Source organism: Thamnophis sirtalis, unplaced genomic scaffold (genome assembly GCF_051295495.1).
Source record: "Thamnophis sirtalis isolate CommonGarterSnake01/CBP01778 unplaced genomic scaffold, rThaSir2_p1.2 scaffold_4, whole genome shotgun sequence".
NCBI lineage: Eukaryota > Metazoa > Chordata > Lepidosauria > Squamata > Natricidae > Thamnophis > Thamnophis sirtalis.
In genome coordinates, this window is record NW_028261384.1 from 79,144,847 (window position 1) to 79,160,789 (window position 15,943).

Below are 15,943 nucleotides of genomic sequence, written 5' to 3' on the forward strand. Positions count from 1 at the left end.
GGTGGGTGCTAATATAGTTTCAATAAGAAGAAGAATGCACTTGTATACGGTTGTTCTTTCTTTTTTCTTTTCTTTCTTTATATTTTTTTTTCCTTGGTTTATTTTATTTTTTTTATTCTTTATTTTTTATCATATTATAGTTCAATATTAATAAATAAGAGTTGAATAAAGGAACACACCAAGGGGAGAGGTAGAGGGAAAGAAGAGGGAGGAGTAAGGAAGGAGTAAGGGGAATGTAAGGAGGGCGTAAGGGGAATGCTAGGAGGAAGGGGAGAAAGGAAGGTTTGAGGGGAAAGGGAAGTAGGGAAGGGGAGTGTTAGAGGGAGGAAAGGAAAGTTGGAGGGGGAAGATGGGGTATATGGAGGATGGAAGTGTCAGGTGGGGTTGTGAATGATGATGAGTTGTGTTTTCTTTTTTATTTTATTTTATTTCTTTTCTTATAGCAAATATCCAGTATATAAGTGACTGTAAAATGGAATGTGAAAATGAATAAAATATATATTTAGAATTTTGTAAATATTGATTGATCCACAAACAGTGGATACTCTACTTTTAAATTGTCTGTTTAACGTGCATCGACCTTGGTAAGTCTTTGTGAAAGACAGTTTGGAAGCATATACCATAATGATTGGATAACATTGATGTTGATGTTACATTTAAATACTTTATTAAAAAATTATATTAAATACAGACTAACAGAATAGTCATAATACAGTATATTTTGACAGGAAAAATAACCAAGTAGAAACATGTGTCTTTTAAAAGTTCTTTGAGCTTTTTCTTTTAATAAAACATGTTTTACCCGTGAAATAAAGTTCTTGTAAGACCTGTATAAAAAAACAGCTTAGTTTAAAACCTTGAGTTTGATTCAGCCAAGATAAGCACTATTAATAGCACAATCCTACACATTTATCAATTATAAATTCCCACTGAATTTAATGGGACTCTTTCTTAAGCTTAGAGATTGCAATGTAAGTTTCTTTTATTTCAATGGAAGATGTTTAAATATTTGGATAGCCAATGTAACTTAAAAGTGCTTAGCTTGGGTTGGGTCATAGCTATATCTTCACAATGATTACAGTCTACAAATTCTTCAAATAAAAGCATGATTATCTTTCGGGATCAAATTGGTCACAGGCCATTATTTAAAAAACGAAAACCAAAGTGAGTGGATGCTCCCTGAATCCATTCTGAAGTGCCTCTTTTCGCTATTCTTATTCATTCTGGGGATCAATAGTGCAGATTTATCTGGGATTTCAGAGCTCCCTATATAAATCTATGGAAAGCAGAAAGTGAATCAGTGGCAGGATGCAGCTGCGGAATCCAGAGCTATTGACTCTCCCCAATATAGATAGGAGCCAAAACTCAGAATTCCCAAGTCCAATGCATTCCATGCTGTAGCCCAGTCACTCCAAGGCCTTGACTGGTAAAGATGCCATATACAGACTCCATGGAAGATAGTGGCCTCCTCTTATTTGCTTTCTAAATTGTAACAATGGACTTCTCCTTTCCCTTTCCCATCATATTCAGGGAGTGGCTGCCCATATTTATCCACACACCAGCAATAGCCTCTCTTCCGGCCTCTGGATGGACGACACTAAAAAACAAAGAACAGTAACATTTTATTGATATTTTTAAAAATCTAAACACTTTTAATAGTTTTAGAGCTAGGCCCTAACTTTATAAAGATAATGGTATTTCTCTAAAACAAAATCACAATAAAGATTAATTGCATTCTTTGAATAACTATTTTTATTAAACATTTCAAACTGATATTAAAACTATCCCAAGCATTTGGAGAAAAATGTCTCCTAGTGATTTGGATAATATGCCAAAATTCTATGCTGTCTCATATAAAATTAAAATTAATCTTTAAAAAATTAAAAAATTAAATTTAATCTTAAATTAAATAAGATAAACATGGTTTATTTAACATTAGAACGTCCTAGTGCTGCTGACAGATATGTAGTATGTTTAAAATCATGTTACTGTATCCAATGAATCCAATACACATTTTACCAACTTTGAGAATAGGTGGTATTTTTATCATCTTTTAAAAGAATTAGATCAAACATTTATCTTATCAGGTGAATAATTGGTATTTTGATTACCTTCTCAAAGAATTTGAGGGAAAAAATTATCTATCCAAATTGTTATTAAAGTTCTTGTTATCACAACAAAATAACTATTCTTAGTGGCAGATTCAAGAGCTTCTCTGTAGTGGCAGCCTACACTCATCTATTTTTGGGGCCCAGGAAGGTTTCCTGGATCCTAAAGAATTCTCTGAATGCAAGGAGAATCCAAGAAATCAACTAATGGGTTCTCCAGATAGCTGATGCTTACAAGAGAGTTGCAAAATCAAGGTTTGGAGCTGGGAGGCATGGGTTCAACAGCTCCATGTTTTTTAAAAAAAATAAAGGATTAAAACTTGATTTTTGAAGAACCTGTGTCTATAGTTTCCCCTACCCCCTCTTAGCCTTCCATTGGGACATTGATTTGTTTTTACTTAGTTCATTCATTCATTCATTTCATTCATTTAATGAATTTATAGGCCGTCCAATCCCGAAGGACTTTGGGCGGCTTACAACAATACATTTAAAAATAAAAAAGTTAAAAACACAGAAACAGATTTAAAAAGCCACAACATACACCCAGTCTAATTGGGGCTGGACCTCAGCCATGAGTTCAACAGCCCGGGGCCTGCCAGAATAGCCAGGTCTTAATAGCCTTTCGGAAGGCCATGAGAGTGGGTAGTTCTATGTCGGTTGGTTTGGATCTATTGATGAATGTAATTGGGAGAGCTCTTTATAATGCCTCCTCTTCCTTTACTAAGAAATCATAAATTACAATTATCATCTGCCACTAGAATGTGCTATTCAATATGATGGGAAAAGAAGAACTAGAGTATATTCTTAGAGATGGAACTTCTATTTTAAAAAAATCATTACAATCCTTTGAAGTCAAGTTTGAGAAAACTGAAAAAATAGTGGACAATAAATTGGATATTATCTGTGTGGAACATTCATCTCAATTCTACCCTGTTTATATATTGGTCCCTTTTAATCGTTTTTTTTAAAAATTTTAATCTTTTTAATTTTAATCCTTATATTTTTAACATACTAATTATTTTATATAGTTGTTTTATGATGTAAGCCACTCAAGTTGCTCCACAATGAGATGGGTGGCATATAAATGAAAGAAATAAACACAAATAAATAAAATAATAATAAAAATGAGGAAGAACGACAACCAATAAATACAGATTTAGTATTAAATGATTCTATGGTCTATTGAAAAAAGAACAGGAACAAGTTTTTGTAATCATTTTAAGATTAAAAGCCTGCAAACCTAACTACTTTGAAAGAAATCTCTATGAAATTTAAGAAAAAGAAAGTAACATTTTGTTTTACTAGATGTACACTAAGCAGTAAATCTATTGATTTCACTAGATCAAGTGAGAAGATGTGATTTTGAACTTTCAAAGGTTGAAAGGTTCTCATTCAAAGGAACTGACTTCCTTACCACAAATATACAAGATTTTGATCAAGATGTAATAGAACCTTAACAGTAGGGACTACATGACCACCAACAACCTGGAGTCTGAATGAAGGCCTGGAGGAAATAGAAAAGTAGGAGGCATATGTTGGAAAGAGAAGATATAAAAAGTGGCATGCCTATTTAAGATGTGTTATATAAAGATTTCAATAGTTGATTTTGTTGGATGTGTTGTTCTGAAGATTGGGTACAGTAAGATGGTGCCCAATTTTTTTTTAATTGTACTGATTATGCTGAATAAATAATTTTCATTGAAAGAAATTTTGATTATTGGTAAATATATTAGTTTAAGGACTGAGGCATTTCAAAACAATTTCAATACAGTATTAGTTTTTAAAAATAATGTAAGGATGGATACGCAATTGAGATTAGGAAACTTGTTATACTGGATGAATATAATGGAGGAAATTTCTTTTTTTCAGGATTATATTAGTCAGGCAATACAATATACTGCACAAAAATGTCATTAATGTAAAATTAGTGACAAAGAGTGGATTTGGAAAAATGAATTAAAGATGTTAAAATTGGCTACTTTGATTATTTTAGCATTTTGCTAAGGTCTGTTTTTAAACATTATTTTTTATTAATGATCAATAATTATTTTTGAACCAATTTTTAAATGAGCAAGTTCATGTAAGATTGCAGAAATATTATAAATGTTTTATAGAGTAAGAGAATGCCTAATTATTCATTTTTATCAGTATTGAAAAAAGTCAGAAGTCTTTTTTTTTGCTTCCTGCACCTTTTTTATTTTTTTTAACTTTTTGCCATTTTTATTCCCTTTCCCCCCTTTTTCCTGTTACTTTTTAAAATGTAATAATGTTTTTTTAAAGAAAGAACTATTCTTATTCACCCCCCCCAAAAAATTCTAAATCATGCAATGAAACACTACACACCACAGCTGTCTTACCATTACAGTGCCTCATCAACCTTTAATGGCTACAACGGAATCTCATGGGAATTATGCATGAGATTTATTTGGGAAAGAAAGGCAGTTGCTTCTTGATAGACCTTAAAGAGAACACATGGCTGTGCAAGCAGCTTTGGTTACAGTGACAACACTACTTGCATCTGTTTGTCAGAGGAATTCCATACTTGTAGTGGACATTTATTGGCAGATATATAATATCTTGCAACAGAGTTATCACTTGAACACCTGCTAAGTATACTGGAAATCTGTGTAAACCCTATGCATGCAGTTGTCTTAATAGATAATATCCAGTAAAATCAAATTCTTTTAATATAATTTAGGCAGTGGTTTTGACTCAGAAAAAACAATAAATGGCAATGGCATTTTCTTTATTGTCTTATTCATGCTAAATATTACAAATACAGATTACATATACCTTTACCTATAGAAATGAAAATCTGTCTGTTCAACAGACTGTCAAGTTTATATATTCCAAATTAGCCATCTAATTAACACAGCTCACCAATGATGTTTTAACTAGATAGACTCAGTTATACAGGGTTCAGAGTATAAACTATTGAGATTTTAACAAAGTCATCTTAACTTACAACTTTCATCCAATTACATACTGGAGAAACTCTTGAAAAAAATCAGAAAGGGCTTGAAAAATATCTCCTTTAAAAGAAGATTATTAAAAAAGAATTACATAAAAGCAAAGATACTAATTGTAAGAGAGTCTAAGTCTGCAATAAATATCTGCTATGTTGAAATCATTATTGACACTGATCCAAAAACTCATACCTAACTGTCATGCAAACATATTGCTTATAGAATCAAAATTGTCCAGTAGAATAACAGAATATATTTAGAAGTAACATTGTAAAATGTTGTTAAAATAATAATAAAAAAAACCTTTAAAGATTCTCCAACAGAGTTTTATGATGTCCCATTCTTCATAATGGACTAATTGAGCTATTACTAATACTAGCAGATAAAATATAAATGAATATTTTTGCTGTCATGTAACAGCATACAACTGCTAGATCAGTTGACAGATAGGAAGAAAATAGATAGGAATACTGTACTGGTTCTCCATCTAATTAGGATACAATTCACTTAGGGAACCTGAATGTCTGTTAGAAATTAATAAGCAGATCATCTCCCAAAAAATAAAGGTGAATTCTATTTCTAATATATGCTTATTGTTGCAGAAAATAGCCAGTTTTTTAAAGTAAGAAAATTAATAAACTTGCTGAAAAAACCTCCAAAGCAAAGCTAAGATTGAAAATGAAATATGAAGATGAGACCTTTTCTAGAATCATAAGTTTGCTAGCAAAATTTAAATAGTTTCCTCAGGGGTAAGGATGTGATATATATGTATGTATATGTGTATAAATTTTAAAATGTTGCTGTAATGACATTATTTTATATTTTTATTAAAACTTAGATTATTGGGGGAAGGGGGGACAATGCAAGAAATACATCATATTATCTATCGCTGTGACAGGTACACATTTCCAATGCATTTGTATTGCTCTAGGAAGTGTTGCTGTTGAAACAGCAAATGTTTCAAATTAGCTATTTCTTCTTAAAATCTTTCTGCAATCTCGCTGCTAGATTATTTTACCTTAATGGTAGGGTAATTGTAACAATAGTAAAATTGTGGGAAGTTTTTTATATTTTTGGTAAGGCAATGGAACTGTCATCTTACAACAGCAATTGCCCTATAACAAAAACAAATGCATAGTTAAATAGGAAAATATATGGACAATTTTTCCTGTTGTAAATAAAGGACAGGGAGATTGATAAAACCCACATTAATGGATTCTGAAACAGACCTTTTTGGGGAAATCAGAATTAAAGATCTGGGGAATACTCAAGATAACAAACCACAATCTTTGCCCAAAACAATGCCTTGCACACTGCAATCTTCAAAAGATCTATTAACCTTATTCAGATTACTGTATGGCATTTTGTAAACAAAGAATAAAATAAGGAGAAAAACTTAATTGAGATATATAGAAAAACAGAAAATTCCCATTAAGGCGAATAAATAAAACAAGCCAATGCAAGAAAAAAAATGCTGACAACAAATTTCAAATTATCAACCAATCCCTAAGGTCTTTGTTTAGACTGAATCAAAATAATTACAAATATGGTAATCATATACTAATAACGTATTATTTTTTTAAAAAAACCTGACTTACAGTTCTAAAATGCCTTCTTTTCAGCAGTATTTTTCAACATACTTGCAAAAACAAATAAACAATCCATTCCAAAAGCAAGGGACCTTTTTTTTCAGCCAAAGGTCTTAGGTGATTACCAACGCTTCGTTAAGAGATGGGTTCTTTCCCACCGCCTTGAAGGAGGCGGTGGTGAGGCCCCTCCTTAAGAAGCCTTCCCTGGACCCAGCTTCTTTAGCCAACTATCGTCCGGTCTCCAACCTTCGCTTTGTAGCGAAGGTTGTTGACAATGCGGTAGCATGTCAGCTTCCCCAGTCCCTGGATGAAGCTGTCTACCTGGATCCATTTCAGTTGGGTTTCAGGCCCGGATATAGCACAGAGATGGCATTGGTCGATCATCTCTGGCAGGTCCGGGATAGGGGCTGTTCCTCTGTCCTGGTCCTATTAGACCTCTCAGTGGCTTTCGATACCATCGACCATGGTATCCTACTGCAATGACTCGAGGGGTTGGGAGTGGGGGGGCACCGTTTTACGGTGGTTCTCCTCCTACCTGCCAGATCGGTCGCAGTTTGTGTTGACTGGAGGGCAGGGATCAACCCCGAGGCACGTCACTTGTGGGGTGCCCCAGGGGTCAGTTCTCTCACCCCTCCTGTTCAACATATATATGAAACCACTGGGTGAGATCATCCGTGGTTTTGGGGTATGGTATCATCAATATGCTGATGATACCCAACTTTTCATCTCTACCCCAAACCACCCAAAGGATGCCCTCGATGTGATGCCCCGATGCCTGGAGGCAGTGCAGATCGGGATGCTCTGTGCACAGTCACCCATGCCCTCGTCATTTCTCGCCTGGACTACTGTAACGCTCCCTACATGGGGCTGCCCTTGAAGAGCACCCGGAAGCTTCAACTGGTCCAGAATGCGGATGCACGGGTTGTCATGGGGGCACCCAGGTACTCCCATGTTACACCCCTTTTAGGTGGCATGCACTGGTTGCCGGTTGTCTTCCGAGTACGATTCAAGTTACTAATTATGACCTTTAAAGCGCTCCATGGCTTAGGCCCAGGGTACCTGCGAGACCACCTACTGCCACCGGTAGCCTCCCATCGTCCAGTGCGATCCCACATAGTTGGCCTCCTCATGGTGCTGTCAGCCAGACAGTGTCGGCTAGTGACCCCCAGGGGGAGAGCCTTCTTTGTGGGAGCGCCTTCCCTCTGGAATGAGCTGTCCCAGGAGCTTCGTATAATCCCTGACCTCCGGTCCTTCCGACGCGCCCTACAAAGTTGGCTTTTCCAGCAAGCCAGCCTGGCCTGAACAAAACAAATCAAACTATTGATTACTGTTAATTTTAATTCTTTTTAAAAAAATGTGTCACTGTCAATTTCAATTGGGTTTGGGGATATCCTATTTAATTTCTTTTTAACTTTTGTATTATGTGTTTTTTTTAATGTTGTACGCCGCCCTGAGTCCTTGGGAGAAGGGCGGCATATAAATCAAATAAACCTCAACATCAATTCCTCCTTGTGGTTACCTCTTAAGGGCAAGTCAGTGTTATCCATTCAGAACGTCAACCTCAGCTATTTATATAGATCCTTTTTTCAGTATCTTCTCCAAGGTACAGCTTTATGTAGATCAAACTTCCTACTCCTTTAATATAAACTATCCACTTATGATTTTTAATTTCTCTTCAGATTGTATAAATCTTTCACCTTGTATCTTCACTTTCCTCAAACTAATCTTTTTCCATATTAATTTATCTTCTCAAATACAGTTGAAACTCAAAAAATTAGAATATCATGCAAAAGTTCCTTTATTTCAGTAATGAAACTTAAAAGGTGAAACTAATATGTGAAATTGACTCATTACATGCAAAGCAAGAGTGCAAGCCATGATTTGTCATAATTGTGATGATTATGGCTTACAGCTCATGACAACCCCAAATCCACAATCTCAGAAAATTAGAATATTGTGAAAAGGTGCAATATTTGAGGCTCAAAGTGTCCCACTCTAATCAGCTAATTAAGCCATAACACCTCCAAAGGGTTCCTGAGCCTTTCAATGGTCTCTCAATCTGGTTCAGTAGGAATCACAATCATGGGAAAGACTGCTGACCTGACACTTGTGCAGAAAACTATCATTGACACCCTCCATAAGGAGGTAAAGCTTCAAAAGGTAATTGCAAAAGAAGTTGGATGTTCCCAAAGTGCTGTATCAAAGCACATTAATAGAAAGTTATGTGGAAGGGAAAAGTGTGGAAGAAAAAGGTGCACAAGCAGCAGGGATGACCGCAGCCTAGAGAGGATTGTCAGGAAAAGGCCATTCAAAAGTGTTGGGGACTTTCACAAGGAGTGGACTGAGGCTGGAGTCAGTGCATCAAGAGCCACCACACACAGACGGATGCTGGACATCAAATGTTGTATTCCTCTTGTCAAGCCGCTCCTGAACAACAATGTCAGAAGCGTCTTACTTGGGCTAAAGAAAAACAGACCTGGTCTGTTGCTCAGTGGTCCAAAGTCCTCTTTTCTGATGAGAGCAACTTTTGCATCTCATTTGGAAACAAGGAAACCAGAGTATGGAGGAAGAATAGAAAGGCACACACTGCAAGATGCTTGAAGTCCAGTGTGAAGTTTCCACAGTCTGTGTTGATTTGGGGAGCCATGTCATCTGCTGGTGTTGGTCCACTATGCTTCATTAAGTCCAGAGTCAACACAGCTGTCTTCCAGGAGATTTTGGAACACTTCATGCTTCCTCCTGCAGACGAGCTTTATGGGGATGCTGATTTCATTTTCCAGGAGGACTTGGCATCTGCCCACACTGCTAAAAGCACCAAAATCTGGTTCAATTACTGTGGGATTACTGTGCTTGATTGGCCAGCAAACTCACCTGAACCCCATAGAGAATGTATGGGGCATTGCCAAGAGAAAGATGAGAGACATGAAACCGAACAATGCAGAAGAGCTGAATGTCACTATTGAAGCATCCTGGTCTTCCATAACACCTTAGCAGTGCCACAGGCTGATAGCTTCCATGCCACGCCGTAGTGAGGCAGTAATTGCTGCAAAAGGGGCTCAAACCAAGTTCTGAGTACATATGCATGCTTATACTTTTCAGAGGTCCAATATTGTTCTATGTACAATCCTTGTTTTATTGATTGCATGTAATATTGTAATTTTCTGAGATTGCGGATTTGGGGTTTTCATGAGCTGTAAGCCGTAATCATCACAATTATGACAAATCATGACTTGAATATCTTGCTTTGCATGTAATGAGTCTATCTCATATATTAGTTTCACATTTTTAGTTGTATTACTGAAATAAATGAACTTTTGCACGATATTCTAATTTTTTGAGTTTTTTGTTACAATTTCAACTTCTCTTCAATTCTTTTTCTTTCTAGGAAATACATGGCGCTTTCAAATCTTACTTTTACTCCAAGTCTTTTGCCCCATTTAGGAAACATATCCATATAGCTGTATACAGAGAACAAAGTAAATTATTTTCCTCTGTCTTTTTGAAATAATACTCAGACAGATCAATGCCAAAAGAAAGTAAGTAGCAAGTAAAGCTTCAATAGGACAGGAACAATAAAATAGTCAAGCTAAGAGAGAAAGAGTTCATTTATACTGTTCCTTCTTTCCCATTTCCTTGCTATTGCCAAGAAAACTACGAAGTCAGTGTAGTCATCAGAATTTGAGCTCAGCTAAAATACAAATTTATCTTTTACATGTTTATCCCAAAAATTCAATGTATGCTGGGTCAATGGCTACTAATGCTGACTAGTTTATCACTCTCGATTCTCACAAGTCAATTATTGGTACAAGGAATTCAAAGTCCTTTTCCCCATTAAGCTTTCTTCTGTTGCTTTCAATTTTTTTTAAAGGTTGGAGGTATAAATTTAACAATCCATTTTAATACAATCACTTATTATACCTTTATTTCCTGGATTCAATATAAATTCCTAGTGCCAGGTGCTATTGATCTACTTTCCTAGTTTGTGCATTTTAGCTACAAACTGTCAACAAACTGAAACCGAGGGCTCACATGATCTAATGTATCTATATAATCATATTTTTAAGTACCAATCAAGTCTAGAAGGTACCAGAGGAGTTTTAAATTTAAATAAAATTTGAATCCATAAGACAGAGGAAATGTCTTAACACTTTGAGATTATCTATGCTAAACTTAAGTACATGTAACAGAACAAAAATCTACTAATTCTCAAATGCTACAGGATGGGGCAATGGGGCAAAGATGCACAGAAATTGGGGGAGCAGCATGGAGAGGCAGTCTTTTCCTTACCGGTTTCTTTTCAAAAATCTTTCATTGTCAGAAAACTGTAGGTCCAATATAAATATGCGTATTGCATAGGACAATGCATAAGTGAAATATCTTCCTCAATGTATTAAAGCAGTCCCATTTTTCAGAAAGTTTGATATTTCTGCATCAAAAGCAACTATCTATTTGGGACTTAGCATTCCTAGTGTTGAGCATTCCTTGTTTTTATGCTTATAGTGAGAGGTTTCTAATTATTGCAATGAAAGGTTTTTGCTTTTCTTAGAATCCAAATATTGAGACGTTGACTATTGTGTGCAAATTATTCTATTTCTCACTGAAGGCAATAGCTCTGAAGCGCAATGATTTTGAATTTTGATACATTTATTTTTATTCTTCCTTCAATCATGGAGGCTCATAAAGTTCAGGTAATAGAGAGGGGAAGCTGTGCAGTTTCACTGGAGTTGTGTGTTAAATATTAGTAACCGTTTTTTGAATCCTGACATCATTGTTAAAACTGAATCATTATTTGTTGAAAACTCCTCATTCTTTACATCAGAAATCTTCAGAAGAGATCTGATTGCTGCTGTAGTAAAAACACAATGAATTATATGCAATAAATATAATTTCTACTACTTGGAGCTGTTCCCTGGCTAACAGTGAGAACAATAGTAAAACATTTCTTGAAATCATTGCTGCTGCCATAGCTATCATTTGCAGTAATTTCAGATGGAGACATCATGTGGTAGCAGCTGTTGCTGTCCTCCATATTGGTGTAAGCATCAGATACATTCCACAAAAAGAGGGGTATTGAAATCCCCTCAGCTGTGCTCTAAGAGGACAGAATGTTTAAATGGTTACACTGAATAGTTCATCAGAATTTGATGAGACTTTGAGTCTTGGAGGTCTGTCTTGTCAGATGAAGAACAATCTTGTACAGTCTTCCGTGCTATTTGCTTGCCCATTGCCCCAAACCTGCCTCTTCTCTTGCTTTATGTTATGCAAGAATATGTAGCCCTGACAAGCATTTATTTCAAACGGGGATTGGGATTTATGCTTTTCCAGGTAAGGAAGGGAGCAATGCTTGGTGCTGTTTGAAGCATTTGGCAGAAATTTGCAAAGGGTATGACAAGTTTTGAAAAGCTAGCCTGTTTCTCTGTGTCTCTGAATTGCTACCACCCTGCTCATTTTTCATAAATTAGTACACTTGTTTCTGTATTCTACACATTGAAGATAGCTTCCAAATTCTGTAAAAAGTATAAAAAAGGCATATATGACTAATTATTGAATTATCTTTGTCAGCTTTTTGGTCATTGAACATTTGGTCTTGAGCAATAATTTTACGTTTTATTGGGAGACACTCTTATTACTTATTCCTAATATTCCACCCTCCTGCTGAATAGAATCACAATTCTTGGGAAGTTAACTTGTACTTGAACTTCATAGAGCAGGGAAAATATTATCTGCTCTACATTACAAAGACTGATTAATAAAGGTATCAGTGATTATCAATTGGAATCGCATTATTCAGGAGAGATGCTTAACCATCTATGTTTTGTAGAATTACGACTCCCATTATATTGCAGATTGACCTTAATGGAAGTTTTTATTCAGTAATATTTGGAGGATCACACATTGCCAAACTTCCTCCATTCCCTTCTTATTTCCTCCAATTAGCCTGAATTGCCTGAACAAGTCCCTGAAGTTTTCTTGGCAAGATTGTTCTGAAATGGTTAGCCATCTTCTTCAGGGTTGAGAGAGATTTATTGATCAAAAATTAACCAAAGGTGGAACTAGAATCCACAATATCCTGATTTCTAGCCTAAGTTTAATGTATAAATATATGATAGCACATTGTTTTTAAAAAATCATGCATACCAACTGATCAGTTACAAAGAATTACTAATTTTCAAGTTTGAAAAACCGGAAAAAAAATTATATTGTCAATGAAATTTTATTTGCTAAGAGCTGGACTTTAAGGTGAATTTTTTTAAATCAGAAAAATCTTCTATAAAAAAAATATTAAAAAACAATTGTACCAGGAGACAGTGATGTCATAAACATCATAAACATGATGTCAAAAGATTTGATAGAGCTGCTTCTAAACTATTATGTAGAGAGAAACTAACATAAGAGTAATATAAACAATAAAAACACAGATTTTTTTTTTTTTAAAAAGCCTCTGGACTTTTCAGAATTCACAGGAGGTTGGCTGATAACTTGATGATGACTTTCCTCTTTTTCAATTCTCCAAACATATAAAAGCCCATCTAAAAATATAGAACACCTTACTAATAATATTCTCTAATAAAAGCAGTGGAGTCAAAATTGCGTAATTGTAAAATGGCCCCTGGAAGTGTTTCCTGGAAAATCAATCATAAGAAGATAGGTTGTCAGCCAACCTAATTTTTCTTTTAAAAGTCAATCTATGCTGTGGGGAAGAGAAGGAGGGAGGAGGAAGAAGAGGTTGTGACGTACAGCTTCATGTGTTCCATGTGTTTGATTTTAAAAACTGACAAATGTATGACTTTGTGGTCATACCTTTGAGCTATCTGCAACTTCTGATCCAGACGTCACTCCCATAAATTTCAAATGGATGACTGCCAAGTTTGTCAATATAATAATCCATGAAAAATAAATATAACTTTAATAATTGCTATACCTGTGGCGGGTTTGATCTAGAATCTGACAGGGAAGTTCCATCTAAATTAATGTTTGATCGGTTTTCATATCACAAATCCAGTTTACTTATATAACCTTTGATATTATATTTTGGTTCATATTCAGTTTATGGAACTGAGTTTTGAAATATACACCAACAACAATAGAGAAAGAAAGGGAGAGAAGAGGAGAGAATGAAAGGAAGATGGGGGAAAGAAGAAAGAGGTAAGGAAAGGAGGATAGAAGGGAGAGAAAGAGAAGGATAGAGGGTAGGAAGGGGAAGAGGAAGAGTAGAAGTAGGAGAAAGGTAGGGGAAGAAGGAAGGGGAAGGAGAGAAGGAAGTAAGTAAGTAGAGAATGGAGGGAGGGAGAAAAAAAGGGGAAACAAAATGGTGTCACAACAGGAGGAAGGGATAGTAAATAAAGCAACCCAAACTGTATGTTATAACCTATTAAATGAAATAATAAATGTATAAGAATGATAAATGTAAAGAAAAATAACAAACATGTGAATGTATACTTAAAATGATATGTTTGAGAATAAAAAAATAAAAAAAGTCTTTGGAAAAAATATATGGATGTTTATGGGCTAGGCCAACCTTTCAAGATATATTGGAGCTGCTCATGATTTCTAGAATCTCAGCATAAATGTAGATATACATATTAGGGAAGCTTGAATTATATTACTGACTGAACAGACCTAAACCTTGAAGATTCACGACAAGGTTCATAAATAAATTCATAAATTCATAATTTCTCAATCTAGGAACTTATTTTGGGGAACAGAAATACACATTTCTTCAAATTAAACAGTTACACTTGTTTCATAAATCTCAAAACTATTTTTTATACTAGCTTCATTTTTATTGTTTTTAGACAACTAGAAGTCAGGATTTCTGTTAATTTATTATAAATTGATCAGGGATTTTTTTAAAATTTTCTCTATATTCCACTCTAATCTGTAGTACTTTGATTTGATGATCAGATGGAAGAAATCCTTCACCATAATCACTCATCCTGAAAAAAAAATACCTAAAACAAACAAGAAAGCTTTTTCTCCACACCACAAAATTAATCATCAGGGATATTTCATTCTAATGCTTTCTCTAAAAGTTATGGTTAAGGAGTTTTATGTATATAGAAGAACATTTGATCATATGAGCCTTGCAAATTAAGTACTATAACCTAGCTGCTAGTTCAAAGAGATGGCCTGTAAGATATAAAATCTTCTCCTTAATGGAAGATTATGCAGAGAAGAATTTGCTATATTGAACAAAGTAATGGAGTTCTAAAAAATGTTTCTGAAGAAGGATTGTCATCAAAGAACTCCAGTTTAGGTCTGAATCAGGATTACTCATAACAGTTTTTACTTTATTTTGATCTGCATCAATTAAAAATACTTGCTTTTCAGGGTATCCTTCTGTTACCAGTGAGATCTTTCAGCAGTGTTTCTAAATGTACATTTATTGTAATTCATAAACTTTTTGATCTGAACATTTTCCCATTCACTTTGTGCTACTGGGTATTCATTACCTTGTTTATATCTGCATATAATAGCCCCTCTCCCCATTTTTTCAACTTAATGTAACAATCAATTCGAAGACAATTTATGCTATTCAAAATGATATATTGAATCAAGGACATGGAAATTCATCATCTCTAATTAATATTTGAATATACACATAATTTTTCTAAACATTATGTTGTCTAAATTTTCTGGGATTCCACCTTTGAAAATTCCTAACCACATTGCTGAGTTTCTCTGTTTTCTTGAGGAAAAAAATTAAGGTTATATTTGCAAAATCAAATGAGAATGAATTGAATGGCAAAATCCATTGTTTAACTGAAGGCCTTTTATCAGCATTATTGAATCAGCTACACTGACCATACTTAGTGTAACAATGACACTGATAGCTGTAATAATTCACATTCGTCAGAAACGTCACAACCTCAAGGGCTGATCCAGATGAAATTCCAGTATTACTACGAAATAAAAGTTCCTTGCATGTCATTTCCATGAGCTAGATTTTAGAAGTGATATTCTGTAGAATAAAAAGGAATGATACATGGAGTTGCTGAAGTTGCCATCTGTAACATAACCCAACCCACTTTTTCTAGCCACTCTCAGGCAGCTATTTATAATTCAAAGTATTGACCTAGTACAGTCATATATTGATGGCAATATTTGCTGTCTTTTTTTTTTTTTTTGCTTTTTTAAAATTTTCTTTAGAGAGCTGCTGCCTTTTTTAAACTGAAGGGCACTGGCTCTACTGATCTGTGACTTACAGCTGCGTGAAAAAGTCCTGCACATTTTCAGTTTTAATCTGTATTTATATGTTTAATCAACTTTTCACTCATAG

The 15,943-nt window shown here is 34.8% G+C and overlaps 1 protein-coding gene across 1 annotated transcript in view; it reads right to left on the reverse strand.

Annotated features, from left to right (window-relative positions):
* Positions 1-644: 644 nt before the first annotated feature.
* Positions 645-15,943, reverse strand: part of IGFBP3 (insulin like growth factor binding protein 3) — a 36,337-nt gene continuing 21,038 nt past the window's right edge. The window contains exon 4 of the mRNA XM_014069824.2: positions 645-1,597. Within this exon, the coding sequence (XP_013925299.2) occupies positions 1,472-1,597 (126 nt within the window). The 3' untranslated portion in view covers positions 645-1,471. The remainder of the gene's footprint in view (positions 1,598-15,943) is intronic.